At 42.8% G+C, this 21,392-nt stretch overlaps 1 protein-coding gene across 4 annotated transcripts in view; it reads right to left on the reverse strand.

Moving 5' to 3' along the window:
- The window catches only part of CDH4 (cadherin 4), a 660,054-nt gene that overhangs the window by 18,830 nt on the left and 619,832 nt on the right, over positions 1-21,392 (reverse strand). For all 4 annotated transcript variants that reach the window (XM_083801443.1, XM_083801444.1, XM_083801442.1 and 1 more), the window contains one exon: positions 4,113-4,298. In XM_083801443.1, coding sequence (XP_083657569.1) covers positions 4,113-4,298 — 186 coding nt within the window. The remainder of the gene's footprint in view (positions 1-4,112; positions 4,299-21,392) is intronic.

Below are 21,392 nucleotides of genomic sequence, written 5' to 3' on the forward strand. Positions count from 1 at the left end.
CTTAACGGTTCTGTTAGCACTTAAAGCTGCTGACTAAGTAGCCAGGACAGTCTAGGTGGACCCACGAGCCTGAATTGCTTTTCGTTTTTCCTCTTAAGTGAGATTATAAGCAAAGGTTGAGCTGCAAGGAACCATGCCTGGTCCTGCTGCTCAGGTGGCCCTTCCAGTGGGACCTCTCGTCCTTTTGCCTTGTGATCTCTGGAGGTTGCCTGCAGGCTTGCACACTTGTCGGGCGGCCACAGATCTCTTTCAAAATGCACATAAAGGTGATGTGCCTTAGGAGCCAGAAGGAGTGAAAAGCCTTTGCTGGCACAACTGACTGAACTGCAGTATAATAATAATTTCTAACCCATCCCACTAATTATTATGAGGGAAGTCACTAATCATCTGCCAGGGACGCTTGAGTTATGCAGGATCACACCTCTGCTTCTTAAAAAGTGCTTTGCTGTAATTTACGAATTTAGAAGCGTAACATCTCCTCAGTGCTGAGTCTGCAAGGCGTACCCTCACTGGTGTAAAACGCCATAGTTACACTGACTTTGCTACAGCTATCCTGATTTACATCAGCAGGAGCTGGCTTCCCTGTTCTGTTTAAAATACAGTATTATCAGGAGAGAAATCAAATCATAGGAGGCTACAAGAGAGAAACAAATTTCAGGGGCAAAAGGTAAAACAGTGGAATCTCTATTCAATTGAAGTGCAAATGCTCCTATTGCTAAACGGTTTCCTGACAGGCAGGGCCAACATTTAATAAATAAAAGGAAGCATAAAGATTCCCAATACACCCACCAGCACTGACTCACGGACTTCTACCGCATTCAAAAAAGATGCATGGTAAAAGTTCCCATTTAAACACTATTCACGGCCTTGAAACAATTTGACTAATGCATTTCCTCAATTTCTTTCATGTGCCTCTAATTTATATTCCTCCATTCTTTATTTTTTTAATGTGTGCTGGCCTGTTTGTTAACCTTGCCCACAGTCTGCACCCAGTCCCTGCAGGGGCTCAGCTGGGGCAGGCTGGGCAGCACCCAGGGGCTGATCTGAGAAGCCTCTTTTGCCTCTTTTCTGGGAAGTCCAAAACCAGGGATGCAGAAACGCAGCACAGGGACTGGACAGCCCATTTACTTCTCTCCCTGCTGCGCCCGGTAGGGTCCCGTTTCACATCTTTTCTTTTCTCTGAAACATTTGCCTGTAATTCCCCTCCTTCACGCCCATCTCCTACCCAGATGCAGCAGAGTGAAGCCGAGGGCTTGCCACGTGTCTTCATTTACTCAAGGTACTTTTAACTAAAGGGAACAAATTTGCCTTATGTTATTGTTGAAGCAAATAATAACTGAAGCTTTGGAAGCATCTCCATTATAAATTCACAGCTCTGATCCATGCAGAGTTTATAATAACATTTTACTCAGCTGGCTGCCACAGGGCAGCCACTGCTGCTCTTGGAGATTGTTTCCAGACTGCGATGTCTCAGCTGTGTGCGAAGTTACTCTCTCCTTGATCAAGGCTTTCTTTGAAGATTAGGGTCTTGCACAGATATGGAAATGGTTTAGAAAAGGCATGAACAGAAAAAGGAAATGCTACGCTTTTGGTGATTGGGCTGGAGCAGCAGATGAGGTTTTGCTGAGAGAAGCTGCAAAACGGCCATCATGAGCATTGTGTGAACTCCAAAGGGCTTCTTGGTCTGGAAGCATTTCTGGCCCCAAACTGCTGCCGGAGGGGTGGTTTTCTCCACGACATGCCCTTCTCTGCACTGTGTCTGCCACTGCTGCAGCCTAAACACAAACCCCTTTGCTTGCAGTCATGGAGACTGTGTTACTACCTGTGTTTTCAGCCTATATACAAGGGATTAAAACAGTAAGAGACTGCTCCCATGCCACAAAGAGCAAGCTCTGTCTGGCCACCCAGTTTGGTGTGCATACATTCCCCTAACCTTTAAGCATATTCACTTATTAACGGAGAACAAAATATTTCAAAGAACAAGGTGGAATCCTAAGAGTCTTCCCTTCTTCACCATGAAAATTTAATCACAAGCATTTTCACTTATTCTCCTTGCTGAAAATACACCAAAAAACCTCTCAGCTTGATAAGGGTAAGAAACTCTGGGCAGCCAGGGGGATAAGGTGAGGTTATACAGTGAAGACATTCAATGCAATTTCAAGCTCTGAGCTCAGCTTGACAAGATGGGATTTTCGGGTGGTTCTTTGCATTGTGATCACTGTGGGTTACACAGCAGTGGAAAGTCAACACCAGCATCAGTGGTGCCTTGACAAATCTGCCCTGCTTTTTGCTTGCAAGTTCTGAATAAGGGACGGTTCATTATGCAAAAGTTCTTGTGTGGCAGCGATGATCTTGTACATCCCGTTCTTCACTTTGATGTGGCTTTAAACTACAGTCGTGACACTTTATTAGATTAAGACTAAGGAGTCCTCCCCTGCTTTCAGTCATAGCATTGGCATTTTGATTTCAGACTGGCTGCTGATGTCAACAAAAGTTAAATTGTTCCATTTTACTCTGTTGAATGTTTTCTGTTTAAGGAGAAAACACATACACATGGATATGTGCATACTTACATGCATAAATGCATCCATACACATGCATGTCCAGAAATACTGCTAGCCCTGAAGATGTTTTGTAACGTTGCAGCAGGTAAGGCTGTCAAATGTCATTACAGAGCAATAAAGAGTGATAAATACAAGAACCCTGCTGAAATATCATCTAGCAGGTAAGATGATGTCTTCCTTAAAGTTTCAGCAAAGTGGCATCTGCAGACACACACACATAGCCTAGGGGCCAGGGAGCAGGACAAACTCACACGCTCACACGTTCCCACCAGTGTAACCTCATTGGCATTTCCCTGGTGCCATTTTTTCTCATACCCAAACTGTAAGTAGTAAGAACGACTGCAACTTATTAGCCACAAGGGAGTGGGGCTCTTTTTTTCAACACGGAGGTATTCCTTGATCAAGTTGCTCTCTAAACATCAGCGTTCCATCCTAAGTAGTTGATTACAACTTTTTGTTAGGTAAGGCCAGGCTTGCCAGAAGATGCGGCCTCTGTCCATCCCAGCATCTATTATCCATTTCAGGAGCAGCGCATGGCGCGTGCAGTGCAAGGCCCTACTGATCACAGCAGCCTTCACTTTCTTGGTAGCCAGTGGGAGCACCCATAGGCATCTTATCTGGGAAGAGATTCAGGGAATGTTGAATGAACCTGGTTAGTTTCTGACCGTGTGTAATTACTGCAGAAGCATTCATTGCCTGGGCTGCTGGTCTCAGTAACTGAAGAGGAGCAAACTCTCAAATGATGATAAAGGCATGTTCTCTAGAGGCAAGAAAAGAAACAGAATTTGATACTTGTGGAAATACCTGGAGGGTCTGTGATCTCCTAATGTGAAAGGCAATGGATGGAGGAAAGAAGGAGTAGTGAATATTTACAGTCTTATTTCTCAGAGCCTTTGGACAAGATCCTCTGATGACTTAACATGTGGAGCAGCCTTCACTGAGGACGTGGTCCACACTGTGTGTTTATTGCTTGATACTAGGAAAGGAACATTTCTCCAGCTTTTTTATTTTTTATTTTTTTTATGAATAGCTCAGAGGAAAAAAAGAGGAATATCTTCTGTCTCCTTCCCTTCTGTTACCAAGAAATTCTCTCCTCCTGAAATGCCTTCTGTACTCCCCACAGATCAGTTGGCTGATCCCCTGCAGTGAAGTGCTACCCACAGCTTCACAGGTAGCTGGCAAATTTCTGGCTCAGAAAGGAGAATCACAGCTTCTGCCCCGAACTGCCAAGCAGGGCAGGACTGGACAGCCCAGGCACCAGTCCCACTTGAGCTCAAAAAGGAGCAGGTCAGGCTCTGATGCTGGCAGCTGCCTTTGGCATGTGAGAGTTTATGAAGGCTTATGGCGGGAGAAACCCAGAATCATTGGCACAGCTCAAACCAAAAGCATTCAGGACACCTGCACAGAGAGAGCGGGTAAACAACCGCTTGAAGCACTCGTGCTCCCAGGTAGGGAAGGCATGAAATAACTGCAGGCCTCTGGCAATCCTTGTGGCCTTAGTGAGCTTAAAGGGTGACAAACACGTCTTTGCTTTGGCTTCCCACTTACCTTCACGACGGTTACCATGCCTTCGTTGGTGACAGGGTCTGTCCGGATGGTGAAGTGGCCAGAGGGGTCCCCGCTGATGATGCGGTAGATGGCATTCCAGTTGGGGGAGTGAGGCTGGTCCCGGTCCATCACCGTCAAATTTGCAACCACAACCTCCACTCTGTTCTCAGGAACTTCCCCTGAATACTGCAAATAAAAAGATAGGAGCGGTCACGGTGGGACCCTTCTGTCGGTCCTCGTGGCTACATCCCCTTAACCAGCACACCAACAAGGACGTCAGTCCCATGAAAAGGACCACAGTGAGCAACGTGTCCCTTGCTCACCTCTGCTTTGCATATTCTTTTTCTTTGAATATTTCCCCAAACCTTTTTACGTCTAGCCTCATGTTTTAGCCCAAAGGAGAACAAGCCCGCTATCACCCAGCCACTGCCCACATTTTAGTAAATGCTTGAAGCAAACAAACCGAAAATGTTCCTGACACTCTCATTCACTTACAGCAATTGGAGAGTTAATTCTCATTAGAGGGTAAAATGGCAGACTAAAATGTGCTGTTTCTACGATGACTATGTCCCTTTAAAACAAGGTATTTTGCCTCACTCAGATTCCCGTCATGGCATTTGCTTCTTCAGCGATTTTATTTCATTTTCTTTCTTTCTTGCACTTGATTTGATTTTTGTCTCATTATTTAAAGTGTTTCTTGTGATTTTGCCACAGCCTTTCCCGGTGCTTAATTCTGTCATTTAGCACTGATTTTCATGGAGCATGTCCAGCTCAGACATATCCTGATGCATTATCTGCATTCTTTTCTGCTTTCCAGTCCTTGATTTATCATATGGCTGATCAGGGATCCTGCTCTGCGGATACTTCCAGTGTTTGGGGCTCAGAAGCTGCCAGTAAGACACATTCCCAAATTTTCAAATGTGCTCATCCCTCAACATTGCCTATTATCAGCACTTGCAAATCAACACTCTGATTGACATATGGCAAATTAAACACTGGGGAAATGATGGGAGCGGCTGGCTCTGAGTCTGCAACTGAAAGCCTGGCCCCAAACTGTAGGAGCAGAGCATTTTGAAAATCTGGCCTTTGGTGTGCACAAATGCCAGGTTATGTAAATGATAATAAATCATTCCTTTGTTAGCACAAGAGTCCCTTTCCAGTACTAACCCATACCCATCCTTTGGAGTCCTCCAGCTATGTGTGCTTATATTTAGTATACATTATTGCACTTCTGCCAGGAAAAATACTCAATCTGCCCTATGTTAATGTAGATTTAAATTTGCCTTTTAGTGGTATCTTGAATGGCATTTTGCCCTCTTTTCTGGTATGCACCTGTCCTAAACAAGTTTTTGTTAGTGAATGCAGATGGCATCTCTTTCCAGCCATGCTGAGTGGTGGGGAAGAACAGTGGGAAGCTGCGAGGTAATTCTAGTTCCAGCACATGCTACAGTTCTTCTTGTCTCTTTATTTCCCATGATTTCACTGGTTCTTTACCCATTCTCTTCACCAATTTGGAATCTCTGTGGCACACAGTTTAAGCAGGGGAAAAATTATATGGAAATTTATCAAAAGCCTTTTGAAAAATCCATTAGATTATGTCAGATGTACACTCCTATTACCATTTTTTTCTGAATCCTGCTCAACAGAACTCAAGGCGATTAGTTAAGTAGGATTGTCTCTTACTAAATCCACACCAGTTATTGCCTATTACATTAAGTTTATGTTGTATAGCATGCCAGCAATGACAAGTTGATGAGCCTCCACTCTCTTCTAGGAGATGGTGGCACTGCCAACATCAAGGTATCATATTGGTTGTAATTTCAAAGGATTTTAGCACTCTATGCATCTATCTCAAATCTCTGACCTTGGCCCACAGTTCTTTGTCCACCACTACTAGGCTTACGTCTTGCAGAACCAAACAGGATTAATTCGTTAAGAGCAAGCTAAAAGCTCTACCTAAGACATTTAAGAGGACCAGACTTGCAGGCTGCTGAACACCTGTAGTAGATCATAATCCAGGTGTCGCCAATGAGTTTGGGTCACCTGGAAAAATACCACACAGTTGCCACCAGACTTTAGAGCAGCTTTTTGTAAAAGCCATCACAACACCTGTTTTTGGCCTGTAGCAATATAGTAAAGACATATTTTAAATGTAGGAGGTACAAAAACAAAATTATAAGTCCACAAGGACATCTCAATATAAAGCCTAGAGGAAGATCATAGCCCTCTATAAAGCTTTTCTATTAGTGTAAAGATCAAAATGCTCTGCATATACTGAGGAGTCCAGGAGCTGATCCAGTTGTAATGCCTACTAGGCATTAGTTAGTTCTTTTAGTTCTATTCAGCACTAAGGGTAAATATTGTCTATTATGCTCATAAAGCTAAATATTTTTCTGATGACAACAATACCTACTCAAGAATCAAAAGACCCATCCAAAGCTATGCATGTCAAGAAGCAAATCTTGGAGAGATGCACCACAAACAAGAGAACAACTTTTTATCATCTTTGGATCAGCAGCTACTGGGAATCCAAAATGTAGCCCATCTTTCCTCCTGCTAACACTCCCCCACTCTCATTAGTGTAAGTCAATGCTGTAACATGCATTGTCCACAATTGTCTTTACCGTTAATAAAATTAAGTAATGACATTAAATTACATTTGCTAAAGGAAGGATGGCAGCTCAGAGCTACCCACACTTCTTTAATATCATTCCCTCCCTACCTTGGAGTAATTTAGGATAATGAACAATGCCATCTTTCACTGTGCTGCTTTACAGCATTCCCTCTGCTGTAAGTTTTCTTTCATAAGATTACAATTGATTTTAAATAAAGAGAAGCATATCTATTCAAACAAGGTAAAACAATGGGCAACGCAGGAGCTGCTGGAGTAAACACAACATTGATAAAACACCACTTGACCTATACTTGTAGCATTTACTCATATTCCCCTGTAATTCATTTGGCTTCACTTTCAATTGTTTTATTTGAAGTCCTTAATTTCCAGAGTGCTTTTTTTAAGACCATTCGCAAGGATTTCTATGAGTGATTGTTACACACTCTGTTTCCCTTCTGAGATAAGAATTTGTTCTGAACTTGGTATGCTTTTAAACTCTTAAATTCTGTAGTGTCTTTTTTGTCCCTTTTACCATAAAAGCATGTGCTGGCAAAAGTCTTTTTCATTCCTCTAGAGCTGACCTGTCTGAACTCATGTCTTGCTGAAAAGGTAATAATTCATTCTGATATTCTGGTTGCATCAGATTCTACTAAAATTGTTTAATTCCTGAGTTTGTCTTTTGTCTCATTCAGTGTTTGACAGCATATAAACACGCAGACCAGTATCACTCAGGAAGAGACAGGGATTGATGTGGGGGGACAAATGATGAATTCACACAGTGACTTGACTTTGTGCTATAAATCTGGAGCCTGGGCTGTGAAGCCATGCACAGCAGAGTAAAACCAATTAGCTCACTGCAGCCACTCCTAGGAAAGGTGTTGAATTGAGATAGACGAATACAGAGACAATTATTCAGGCTTTCTTCTAAAGGGAATTCCTTTTTTTCCAATGTTCATACCTTTTCCTAGCTGTTTTTGATAAAAAGCTGTGAAAGCAATGACTTGTCCATATGAGCAGCTGCAAGAAAGATTTTTTTTGTTGCGTTTCCTAATGACGACACAAAATTTGTTATAGGCAGAAGCAGGTTATGAAATCTGGATTGCATAGAAGCATAGAGTGTTTTGTCACTTATAGCTATGGATTCACTTAGAAGAATAAGGGCATCTTCATTCTCATATAAGATTCTGAGTCTTTCCCTGGACAGCTATAATTACCACAAAGTGTTACTTCTTCTTTCTGGGCCCCCTAGGTAGAGAGAAGCCCAAAGGAGAGGGCACAAGCACACGTGGGCATGTGGCACTGGGTGTCCATCTCTCACTGCCTTCTGCTGCTGGGCCACCCCATGACACAGCAAGCCCTGGGGACCTGAGGGACCTTCGCAAGGTGCAGCTGGGGAACCCAACGCCCAGAGCTGCATGCCAGGCTGCATTTGCCTACGTAAACTGTGACATACTCCCATTGAAGTGTTGGTGTGTGAGCCAAATGTTTACCTTTTCCACATGATATTTAACAAAGACGCTTGAATAGCACGCAAATTAATAAGCCACTGCAGTCTGGTTGCAGCAATCTGTGTAAAATGGAAAAAAAGGCGAAAATCTCCTAATAAATCATTAATTGTGATGTGCCTGCCCAGCTGCAGCACGGAAACAAGCAAATGCCAACCTAATTGATTGCTTCTTATTCCATCTTTATAGGCCTGCATTTTTTATTGTGGGGGTTGAATAAGCCCAGAGGTGTAAAAAACCTCTAGATTGTACTCTGTGTATCTGCCAACTTGATATTTAGATCAATAATCCTCTTTTTTTTTTTTTCCCCCTACTCCTACTACTGGTAATTTAGCTTTTCTTCCTAGATGCCTAATTGCTGTTTTCTTAAGCCTTACTATCAATTCTCTGACCTTTAATTTCCAATATTGTTTGCTGTATGGATGACTGTACAAGATCTGCAAGTTATCCTGCCCAATCTACGCTGCACAGTCGCATTGGGCTATCAGTTTCTGTGACAGCAATACGCCAAACTCCAGGTTCTTCCTCCACCTTGGCCATGGTGCAAAAGAGGCAACAAATGCACTTGAAACTCTGTATTCTGAAAAAAATGATCTGATACATAAAGTCAACCATACTTTGCATGCAAATTGATTTTGAAATGTGAATTTCTTAATCACATTTCATTAAAGAACTACTCTTGTGTGCTCCTGAATGACGATTGTCTTCTAAGTGCCGAAGTCTGCATGGTTTTCTGAAGCAGCTCAGTGTCTGGCTCTGCATTTCCGAGGCAGCAAGCCCCTGTGTTTGGTGTTGATTTTTTCAGGTTCATGCCCACAGCAGACCCTGCACCGCAACATCCCTGGTTCAACTCCATGCTCATTTGGGTCTACTCCACAGTCAATCCACGCACACATATATTACTTCAGACTAGTTAAATGCCATGTGGCAAATCTTTCCCCAAACGTTATCTATAAAGCCCAACGCACTCCTGCCAGCTCGCAGTTTTTCTCCACTGGTATGAGGCCCAGCTGTCACAGAGCTCAATCAGAAATGAACTGCCGAGGCTGTAGGCACTGGCTTGTCGTGGTCTGGCACGAGTCAGCCTCACGCAGCCGAGGGCATGACAACCATCTCACCAGCTTTTGGAAGTTCTGCCTTCATCTTCAGCAGTTCATGCCACTAAAATGCCCCCCATGCCTGCAAAGGAGCTCTCCAACCTGGGGGCAAGGCTCTACACATGGCGTGGTGGGGCCAGGCTTGCTTACCGAACGGTTCTACAAGAACACTGGATGACAGATCTTAAAAAAAGAAGACCAAAAGGAGTTAGAAACACAAAAGTGAGCCCTAAACTTTCACACTTCTAATATGATCCTATGATGGGGTGCAGACAGCATCCACTTGGTGTCTGTAGCTGGCAACAACCACTAGCTTTGGGCTTTTTCTTTACAGGTGTAATATTTTCAGAATCATGAGTAATGACTAGTTTTGAATTAAATTAAAAGATTTACTCTCTGAATATGAAGACAATGCAGTAACAGAGGAGAAGAAAGTAATATCCTTTCTTTCAGAAGCAGCAGATGAAAACCCTCTCATTTCAGCATCTCTGGCATGAGGAAGGAACATGCAGGTCTAGCTTTCACCTTGGTTCAAAGACTCTTCGAGTACATGCCAGGAGTTCAGAGACAAGAGCACGCAATAGTAAAAGGATATTAAAAAAAAAAAAAAGTTCGCATGTCTGACAATGAGCACTAATTTTCTTCATTATCAGATGTTACATTCTTGTGACAGTCTGAAAAGATGCCAGAGAAATGATGACACAAGACACTACTCTGCTGTAAGATAGCCATTTCCAGATAAATATATCTTATGGAATGAGGCTTGAAGTTTGCATAGAAATTTAGATATTTTATAAAAATGCATTACAACACAAAGGAGCTTTTTACAACATTCTTATGAAAGGTTTAAAAAGAGATTAAAATTAAGTCCTTGGAAAGGCATATAGCCTTGTCAAGGAAAAAAAAAAAGTACATTAACCCCGTGTAGGAAAGTTGTACTTTATCTGTATTTCAAAGGCTATAAAGAACCACTTTAATCAACCTACTTGACTTTGGGGACTTGCATGTCTCACTGAAACTCATGAAATCTGGCATAGTGTGGTTTCCAGAACACAAAAGCCTTTAATCTGTAACCCAGCACTCTTGTACATTCAAATCCTGATACTATCTCCTTGTTAGGAAGAAAAATTGTGAATTTATCCAAAATGGGATCTCAACTCATCTAAATGATGTAGCCTTTGCAGCAGTGACCTTTAACAATGGTTATACTCAACCATAAAAGATTTTATCATCTCAGGAGCCAATGGAAACAGTATATGTTAAAATTCTGATCTGATAGCACAGCCTTTTATTTTCAAGTTTTAGACAAGAATCCTTTGAACATTTAATTTGCTTTCTTGCCTAACATACCTTTGTTTCTTGCCTACAGCATGAACAGTAAGAAAAGGTAGCTGATACCTTTCTGCAGACTGTTTGATTGTCAGGTGTAATTAGCAATGCTATCTTTTAAATAAAGGCATAGATTTTAAAACAGCTGGAACTGCCTACAAAAGGTGCATTCTTAAAGAAACGCGTACATTTATATAATAAAACAGTTTTGCACAGATACATCAGTGCTTTACAACAGCCGACAGCCCTATGCATCCCTTTAGCAGCAGCACTGCAGGCTACGTGAGTTGCCTGTGTCTCATGGGCATAAAACTGGTGCTGGAGCGTCTGGGCTGGGTCGGGATCCTGAGAACATCATGAATTCATGTGCCACTTGACAAGTCCATTTGGTCAGCCCAGATCAGTCTTTTGGTCTCCCCATTGTGTTGTGTCGTAGCTCTATGATATCTGCTGAGCTATGGAAAAGCTTCAAGACAGGAGGGCTGGCAGTGAACCCTGTGTGTGGTGGGCACCCCATGGGGGATGAGCTGGACAACCAGCACTGCTCTTCCCCAGGCTCTGCAATGTGTTGGCTTCAACGGAGGAACCTGAACATACTTCATATGTGTGAGAAGACCTGCAGCCGTACAGGAGTAGCCAGCGTGCTCAATTCCCTGTGCTCGCAGTTAGGCACGTAACTATGAACACTTCTGAAGTGACCTGATGGTCATATGTGTCCAAATTTCCTGCCTGTGTAAGTTCTTTAAAATAAAATAATTCCTTAAAAGCAGGTGAAATTATTTAATCTGTTGGAATGTCAGGTCTTAAATGTCTTTCTCTTTCTTCAAAGCCCAAAGCAGAAAATAACTGCACTGTTTTGAACAAAACCTTGAAAATGCATTTTTCCCAATTTACATGTGAACCAGACTGACAAAAATGGCGTGACAGCATTAAGCTTCTAAGTGAGCAAAATGTACTTCACAGGCCTGACCTGTATTTTTTGGTGAAATGTGTCTAGAAGAGAATGTTTCAATTCAGACCCCTGTAATGAAGTTTCATAAAGAAGGGCCTTAAGCTGATAAATCTGGTTTAGGATTTTTCTTATTAACTGCCCACTTCATAATAAAATAATGAGTTTTTAATTTAATTTTTTAAATTTAATTTATTTTTTTCAAATTTTAGGGCATATAAAAGCTGGTCTTGTGCCTTTGGGATCTGAAAATGGATATTCGGGAGAGAGAGAATTTTAACAGTACTGAAACTGAATTTTTTATGCACACCATAATCCTGGTATTGAGATTTTTAACAAGTTTCCTGCGTAGCACAGCTCAGTCAGACTGCCTGATGACTTCAGCTCAAACCTTCTCCGTGTTACAATTGAAATCTCTGTTGTTTCCAGATTAGTCTCAGAATTAGCATACCAAGGAATTTTTTTTTTTTCTTTTAACTTTTTAATGACTAGTGTTGAACTCCACAATCAGGTGCTGCAAAACCCACAAGGGCTGGTCATAAACAAGGTTCCTGATCAGGCACAGCATCCCTGTAGGAGAAAGGCACGGAAGAATGGGTTTTATTTCAGAAGTGCTACTACTGTGGTTTAAAGTCGTGACTTACTGAGCTGATGCCACGGATGGTCTTTATATTGTTACTGCTGAGTGAAATGTAAAGGCACTACCTATCAGTGGGGCTGAGAGCTTCTGCTCGCAGGGAGATTCGTGGGTCCCCCATCTGCTTCCCTGTGCTGTGCTTTCTAGGGGAAGGTGACCAGGAGTGGAGGATGCGCTATGCTCTGGTCAGCCCCGTGGTCTGGAAGGCAGGAGGTCAGAGCACACCCCGAAATGCACCACCTTTGCGCTGCAGGGGTTGCTGAAGGGTCCCCGCAGTTTGCAGACAAGAGCTGACAGTTGCAGCAGCAGCACAGCCCCAGAGTTGCTAAAACCAGGCAGAAACAACAGAAAAATGCATGCCCGCCTGCTTAAAGTAATTCAGAGCACAGAATGAAGACTAAATTAAATGCTGTGTAATTCATCAGACTTGCCATGAGAAAGACTTCTCACTGGAAAAGAGAGGAGAGCTGTTCAGTACAGGGAAGTCGAAGTCTGTGTAACAGAGAAAAGGAGCGCAGTGAGAAATGGGAGGATGGTGGGTCCTTGTAAATTTAGGAAGGAAAACATTATTTCTTCTCTGTTATTTTTTTGGCAATTAAAACGTTCCTGCACAAAGCAGGAACAGTTTGAAAAACTCCATGATGCTCAAAAAAACTGCATGAAATCTTTCAAACTTCCTCTCTGTTTTTAATTCTCGCTTCAGTCTGTGTTCTGACCCTTTCTTCTACGGCTGGAAAGCGTTAAGGCATCCTGGACAGTTAGAAATATTTGATAAGAGAAAACTCACAGCACTGCCAAATCCTTTGCTAAATCTCCTTTTTTTTTTTTTTTTTTAGTATGTCACTAAAGATTTCATAACCAAAACATGCTTAATGAAATTCCAGATACATATCCTCTTAAAATGACACCCCTTGGAAGCAACTGTTTTTAAGGCAACAGAATATTGAGGAATTAAAAACCTGCCGACCCAAACAAGTTAGCCAACTCCAGAAGGGGATTTATTTCAGCTCCTCGCAATGACGGAGTTACAAAATGCGTTTAAATTTCTCAGACCCGCACCAGTGCCTGCGACGGTGTGTACTTTTAAGATAATGAAATAATCCACTTCCAACGGGTATTTGCCTGGGACACCTGGCAGACACGGAGGTGTACCTGGCGGGGCTGGCTGGATGTCCTGCCCGACCAGGACCCCTGGGTGCTGGCTGGCTGCACTCAGGCAACCGAATTGTGCCCTCTGATTCCAGGGCTGGGCTCGGGAGGAGAATTAGGATTTGGGTATTCATCCCAGGGCAGAAAGAGGTACAGAGTCTATGAAAGATCCTTCCGATCTGAGAGAGACATTACAGATAGATTTTAGGGAAAAAAATTGCTGGTACGGGTAGCTATGGGAGCATTAATGTCTGATTTTCTCCTTGAGTTTTAGCTTGACTGATGCACAGGAATGGTCTCCAATCAACGTGTACGTACCAGGCACTGGAGAACACAGGGATTTCCAGCACGGCACAGAAGGGTGGCTGTTTATCTGCACAGATGTTGCTTGACCCTGTGGATTCTGTCATGCCTGTAATTCCTGGTACAGAAGGCATGGGTTGGGGGTGCGGTCTACACCTTCCTGCTCCAGACCCCATACACATTAAACAGGGAGGGAGAAGGAGGAGAGAAGTCACTGCTGAACGAGACACCCCACCAGGAGATACAGCTCTGCCAGGTGCGGCAAATGAAGGGGCTCATGACAGATGGGTGACGGCAAGGGAGAACTGATGTGTGGTGTCATACCGCATGGTTGGGGGTGCTCTTGCCAGCGAACAGCTCTTGCTTGTGTTTTGACAATATTAACCTGACCGTACAAAGCAGCAAAACAGCAGGCAGGAGGCTTAAATGTCCAAACAAATTATTACGTATTACCACGCTGCTGCTGATGGATATGCATGCGCTGCTCATCCCATTAACAACAGCTTCCTACAAGAACCACAATGAAAGGAGAGCGCAGAGCCATATATTACAGGTGGGAATATATTTACGAGGTATGCAGGAACAGAGGCTGTGCCGTAATTTCTGGATTTTGACCACTTACGTGCTGGGGAGCAAAAAACGAGCAGCACCGTGGGCTCTGCCCCCTGGGTGCTGCTGTAGCTGTAATTGGCTGAGATTGCGCTCTCTTGTACAGAGAGCGGAGGTGGCGTTATTCTTGATTTTACACCAAGCAGTACATGTGTCCAATTTGAGAGAGACCAATAGAGCGTTTTTTTTTAATATTCCTTTTTTTTTTTTTTGACAGAAAATTGAAATCTGTAATGAAACTATCGTCCCCATTTTTTAACTCACTGGTCGTTGGCAATTTAAACTCCAAGGTCTGAAAAATTCATTACTACTAACTTCCATCAAGGGTGTTCCTGAAACCAAAATTACTTAATCAACTCAATTTAGCTTCTTGTGTAGACCTAATTCAGAAAAACTTTATCTTCTTGAATTGTTATTGCAATTAATTTCCCCCCCTTCTTTTTCTGCAGCAGACGACATTTCAGTAATTAGATATTTTATAAAAATGAGTTATTCATTCAGGGTAGCTTCACTTTTATATTTGATTAATCATATTACCACTGAGGTCTGGGGCTTGTCTCCAAGGAAAGTTTAATGACCTCATTTTAATCCTTCTTTTAACCACCAGGCAGGTATCAATGAAGAGAAATAAAATTATATTCTTTTTTTTTTTCCTTTTTCTTTCTTTCTTTTTTTTTTTTTCAATCTTAAGATTACCTTGGATGTTTTTTCTGTGTGACTGACCCATTTACAGGGAAGAATCTATCTGATTTCAGTTAGATTCAGGACAGAATCAGGCTAAACAGAGCCTTGAACTATGCCTTAAGAACTAATGCTCAGTGTAATGGAGAGGAACCAGAACTGTTGCACTAAATGGCAGTTGGTTTAAAGTACTGTAGATGATTAATCTGGTGATAATTTGAAAATGAATGTACTGAAAGGAAATAAACAAAACAAAAGCCACTGTAAATTTAGGTTTGATTAATGGAGTCTATTAGTTAGAGACTTCTATCAAGGAGACCACATTCTTTTAATAAATGCATATATACCCCCATGATGTAATGGAATAATTCACATAACCACAATTTATTTGGGAGCATGGACTTGGATTTCATTGATGACTGTTCACATTATATCAGTATCTATCTATGCTTTGAATCTAGCTACATGTATATTTATCTCTGTGTATTTGTATACATACATCTTTGTACCTATCCATCCATCCTGTAGACTACCCTAAGTAGTCTTAAAGTTATTTCAATCCCTTCTGTCATATGCTATGCTGATGAAATCACAGAAGAGGCTGATGTTCTTTTCATTAAGACACGGGGAATTACTGTTTCCTCATAAAGTGAGAAATGACTTTCATTATAGATGAAAGGTGATAAAACAAAGAGCAGAAGTTGAGTATCCACAATGGAGTATGCAGCATGGTTTGTCTTCCAGAGCAAGGCACTGAAAGGGTCTCCAGGCACCTCAAGAGGGTAGAGGGCACCAGCAGCCCTCTGCCCTCGGCTCCTAGCACCCCTGGACCCACCCAAGGGTGCTCAGCCCCAGCAGTCACAGCTTGCACCTGTGCAGAAATCCGAGCAAGAACGAGGGGTGAGGTTTCAGCAGGACAAACTACCAGGTTTCCTGAAACCGTCCCAAGGGATTGTGCCAAGCTGTAAAACCTGCACCCTGAGGCGAGGCTCTCCCCCAGTCCTCATCAGAATGAAAACCGTGTGGCCATCACAGCTCCTGGGCACTGATGGGCAGGCTTTGCAGTTAGGCTGGGACTCACATCCGAAGGCCAGGTGATTCAAAAGGCAGGTCATGCTGTCAGTAATTTCCACCACAGTGTTACTGCTTTCCTAACCACGGCTAAACTGCCTGTCTGTGGCAGCAAAGCCTCCTGACATTAGCGTGGTGAGTCCTGGGTAAGGCTGAGACAAGAATCATAAAATCATAGAATCAGACAGGAAGAAAAAACAATTTTTGTTTTTCTGTTTGTTACTGCTACCTCTTGACCCAACATCCTTATTCTAATTCATTGTTTTATGACAATAAGCAATGGCTTTCATCAGGACCCAAAATGTAATGAGAAGCAGAAAGCCCATTTCAATTTATGAACACCGAATTCTTATTTAGGAGAAGCAAACTGATTTGTAGTTTTTAGACGTCACTGACTATGTATTTAATTGAAATGCACACAGAATTAGGTAGATACTCATGTACTCAAATGCTACTGGGCATATTGGATTCACTTGAATATAATAATTTATTTCAGTTAGAAGATGACAGTTCTATAACAGCCCAAGCTTTACCGTGTAGTTCGGCTGAGCTTCATTTTGATTGGAAAATAGCAAGCAAATGGCAGCCACCTGGGATTTTCCATGAAAGCACAATTGATTTTTAACAATAAATCCTGTCTGCAGGACTGTACTGAACTCCTGGGTTTGTTTTTAGCTGTAAAACAACGCGGTCCTGTTAAATTTTCTCACCGTGGTATTAGGTCTTTCCCCTTGCCAGCCATGACCTGTGCTGTTCACCTTGATTTCTGGCTCCTGTGACAACTGCCTCTAAATTATGCCATGGGCACTGTGATGATTTTAAAATACTGTGGCGTGCAGGCTAATCTATATCCAAATGTCACCGAATGGCACAGGTGTAACGACAGGCACTGCGTGAGCCAAAGGGGCAGAGGCACTGGGTCCCTGCTACACCAGCAGCGTTAGTCCTTGTGCTGGGAAATCGGTATGTGGTGCTCAGGATTTAAGCCCTTGATCTTTTCCACATCTGGACACATGCCCAGGCCGTGGGAGGTAGTTAACTGCCCAAGTCCACTGATTTTCCCTGCATCGGGTGTGTTAAAACCTCTCTTTAGGATGCTCCTTGGTCCAATTTGGACCATCCTGGTCTGTTCTTCTCTCTGTGGGAACCTACCAAAATCCCGTTCCTACTGGATTCTCCCTTCACAGCATAAGATCAATTTGTAAAACACTAGCATGTATGTAAAAGGGATTTCTCATAATGCTCACATGTACTGAATGCTTCCTGGTACATCTGGCTATAAATGTGCTTAGGAAACCCCAAACCACTAGCAGGCTTACTTGGCTTCCTGTTCTGGTTTCCTGTGGCCATTTAATATTATTTCTCCAAACTAGGGCTATTTACATTTTTGCACTGTAGCAATTTGAAAATCAGTATTTTTTTAACCTGAATGAAAATCTGAGGGGTTTCTCTGGCACTTGCTATTTCTGAAGTCACTGTTAGAGACAGAGCTCAGCAGGATTCAACTCGGGGAGCTAGAGACCAGGTGAAGCATTTTCTCAATTCTTTGCCACTTGAAAAGAAGTCATCACATTTTTACAGCTCAAGTCAGCAATTTCTGCAATATTGGACAGTGTTGCTCTTTCTCTGGTTGATGCATGGCTGTATTTTGTCTTCAGTGTTAACATGAGAACAAATACACATAGGGGAAGGAATGAGATTTTGGCTTGCTTTTGTTTGCTTTTCCAGAATTTTGGTAAGTTTGCAGAGCAGAAGAACTCTTGTTTAAGACACTGAAAATCTCATCTGGACTATTATATACAAATCTGGTCAAAAGAAAGAAATAAGAAATCTGAACAGAGCCTGGTGCACGGCAGGGTTGCTGAGATAACCGCGGGAATGGAAAGCTGTGATGTAAAAAGGGTCTGGAGGAGCTTGGCTTGTTTAGCATCACAAAATGCTGTGCACTAGTGTATCAGGGTGCAGACCGGGGACAAAATGGGAAGGAAACATTGAAACGGGAGAAGGAAGAACTATTTACAGTAAAGGACAATGTTAGTGCACCCACTATGTCCTGAGATCCTGCTTCACTTTCAAATTTCAAAACATTTCCCAGAGTGGGCTCATTAACATTTTCCACAGTGCTCTGAGGAGCCAAAATACCTGCAGAGACAAAGGTCAGAAATTTTTGGCAGTGCACTGCCAATAACAGAAGCCCTTTCAACTTGGGACTCTCTCTCTGTCGTTTTGCTCATGAAGCACCGAGCTCATTGCTGATTGATCCCGTCCTGGGTGAGCCAGGTTACCACCTCCGAGATCAGCCTGATCTGACACTAGTAATTAAATAGCTCAGTTAAAAACCGGCAAGGACTGCTTTTCGTGATGCACTCGCAACAAGTGTTTGTTCCTCCACTGATAAGCCAAATCCACTTTGCAAACAGATTACCCTTACCCAGCGACACGGCCCCTTCTGTTAGGAGATGAGCATCTCTCTGAGCGTGGAGTTATTCTGTACTGGCTCTTCTGCTTTCACGCCCAGCCTTTGACCAGACTGCCTGCCCAGGCCACAAGACTCACCACTGCCTGACAGTCTGGTCGTAAACCTTCAGAGCTGTTCCTAATGGGAGATGAGCCCGAGAGGTGGCGTGGCAGTGAAGGCAGTCCTAGAGAGAGGATGCTTTAAAATATGCTCCACTGGGTTCAGCCTCGCAAGAGAAGATTCTCAAAGCAGTGCCAAAGGGCAAATTTTAAAGTAGCTTTAAATAAGACCTCCTAAGGCTCAGGAGCTTAAAGAACTTGAATAGCCCAGTTTCTTTTTTCCCCTTTCTTTTTTTTTTTTTTTTTTAAAGGAGAGGTTGATTGCCAGCCAGGTTTTCCCAAGAATCCACAAGCTCAACTAATCATGAGCACTTCAGCCCTGTGAAATAATATTTCCCTTACACGGGCTACTATAAAAACAAGTTCTGCACAGTAGGCAAATTTAAAATAACTTTTAATTAACATTTAAGACACAGAAGTCTGATCATGCAAATTCATCTGCGTCTCCTCTCTGTGCCTGATTGTTCCTGATTGAATACGATAAAAATAGACTTTGTAAGAGTCAAGTGTAGGCATGGATTCCTTTTACTTCTCCTCCCCTCTGATTATGCATTTCCTTAGATAAAGTGGAAACCCTTGGATGGCTATTAATGGTATGATGGGTCAGACTGGAAAGGGCATCCTGCTTGAGAGGAGCTAAAGATTTCATTGACATTAAAGGTGTTCCTTCCACAAGCCAAAACGTGCCTCCCCCTTGCATAAAATCTCACCTGAGTATCCAGCGTTGTTCTGTCTCAGCTGATGTTTAATCTTTGAAACACCAACACTAATTTCACTGTGCCTTCTCTGTATCTGAGGCAAGCATCTGGCCAGAGGCTCAGCCATGGATCTATATTAATGTGGAGAAAACGCAACTCGCCTGCACACAGGAGATAAATATTTGAAGGGAGGCAGAGGAATTTCTACATTGAGAAGTGTCAGAGGACATGACCCTGTTATGAGTAGCAGGGACTCTGGATAGCGGAGGGCATGCTGATATCGGTATCTTTATCGTGTAGCAGTTAGGGAGCAAGTTTCCCAGTGAAACTTGCTACAAGGTCTTTGCAATGCAGACCAGTTAAAATTTTACTATTTTATACCAGCTGATGATCTGGGAGGTGCAAACCCATCAAAAATGCCACAAGAATGAATGAGTGCAGCGAATCACTCCAAAAGGAAAACTTGGTCACGGGAGGTGAAACTTTTGCAAGGCGTTCCACCCAGAGCCTGGGGGCGCAGGCTGGTTGGGCACGCTGAGGAGAATTAATGTCACTGCTCTTTGGCAGAGGGAAGAATCGACTCCCTCCATTTATTTTTGCAAGCAGCAAAGTCACATGAAGAACACAGCACAAAGAGCCGGCTGCTGAAGTCCCTTAGCTAGCCAGAAGAGCATTCCCTGGGTCACTGTCCTGCATTAAATCATTAAAATTGCCCAAAATAGCTGTCTATGATGTTTACGGCACCATAGGATGCTCCACTCTTCTGGCACAGATCTGTTTCCCACTCTGTGGCAGTATCTCATGAGACATTTCCCCCCGTTAGCTGCTCTCTGATGCTTCTCAGCATGGTCAAGTAGCAAGGCAAATTGAGGACGCATTCACCATCACAAAAATCAGAGCTGGAAAGGACTAGGGGAGGTCACCTCATCCTTGCCGTTCCCCAGTGCCTCATGCTTTGATGCTGGTAGGCCAGGTCATGATGGCCACAACCGGTCCTGAGTCCACTTATGGGGACTGGGCTTAGTGTTAGCAGCAGACTTCAGCTCAGAATTATTTCCTTTACAGATTGTGACTTTTTTTTTCCATCTTATAACTTCAGAATCCTTTGTGTGAGATGGTGAAGATTCTTCTTTCCCTGGCCTTTCACGTAACGTACTAAAGGATATGAAAAACAGATCAATCCACTTTCATGTAAGCAAACAATCATTTCGGAGTTTTATCTGAGTATCTTTAATTCGTACATTTAAGGACCTTCTGTGTGATTCTGTGTTATTACTCGTTTTTGACTTCTCCTCCAGCACTATATTGTGATCACTGCCCACTTGGTATTTTGGATGGCTGTTAAACAAAACACCTGGGCAGGCCATCCCCTCTCTTGCATGTGTGATGCTGGCACTCATATGCTTGTGTCTGGCCTTCTACCTGGTCCATGTGTGCAGCCTTCTCAGCCATGCCTGACTACCAACGTGATCTGAATTTCTTGACCATCACAGGGGCCGTTTTTTCCCTTTCCTGTCCCGTTGTTAAGTTTTACACAGCAACATTAATTCCTGCTGCTGAACACATGAGCTGTGACACCAGCATGGAGCAGCGTCCTCCCGAGCGACATTCTTATCCAGAAACAATTAAGTCTAAAACCACCCTGGCTGAATGACAGGTAATTTAGGAGCACTATAGGGTTGGCCTTTGTGTGCTTCAGAGCTGAATATAGTTGCTCCAGTTCCTTTCATCTGGCAACTTTCCAAGAGCAAACCATTATTTCAGTTATTCAGCCTATTTTGTTTTTACAACAGCATCTCAGTACAGAAGTATTTTAAATAAAAATATACTGTATCTCTCCAAACAGTCTCCAGTTTTAAAAGACGCCATGGGTTTTCTTATCCTCCGAGAGCTGTAAATTTTCTGGAAAGAGATTTTTGCCTTTTTTTAGAGGTGTTAAAATGCAGATCAGACTATTTGAGGACAGCAAAGAGATTCAGCTTAGGTTTAAAGAGACTGATTAGCCTGATGCTGTTCTCTATGCCAGTCAGGGAAAAACTGTATTACACTTTCATACTCACA

The sequence above is a fragment of the Anser anser genome (genome assembly GCF_964211835.1).
Source record: "Anser anser genome assembly, chromosome: 16".
NCBI lineage: Eukaryota > Metazoa > Chordata > Aves > Anseriformes > Anatidae > Anser > Anser anser.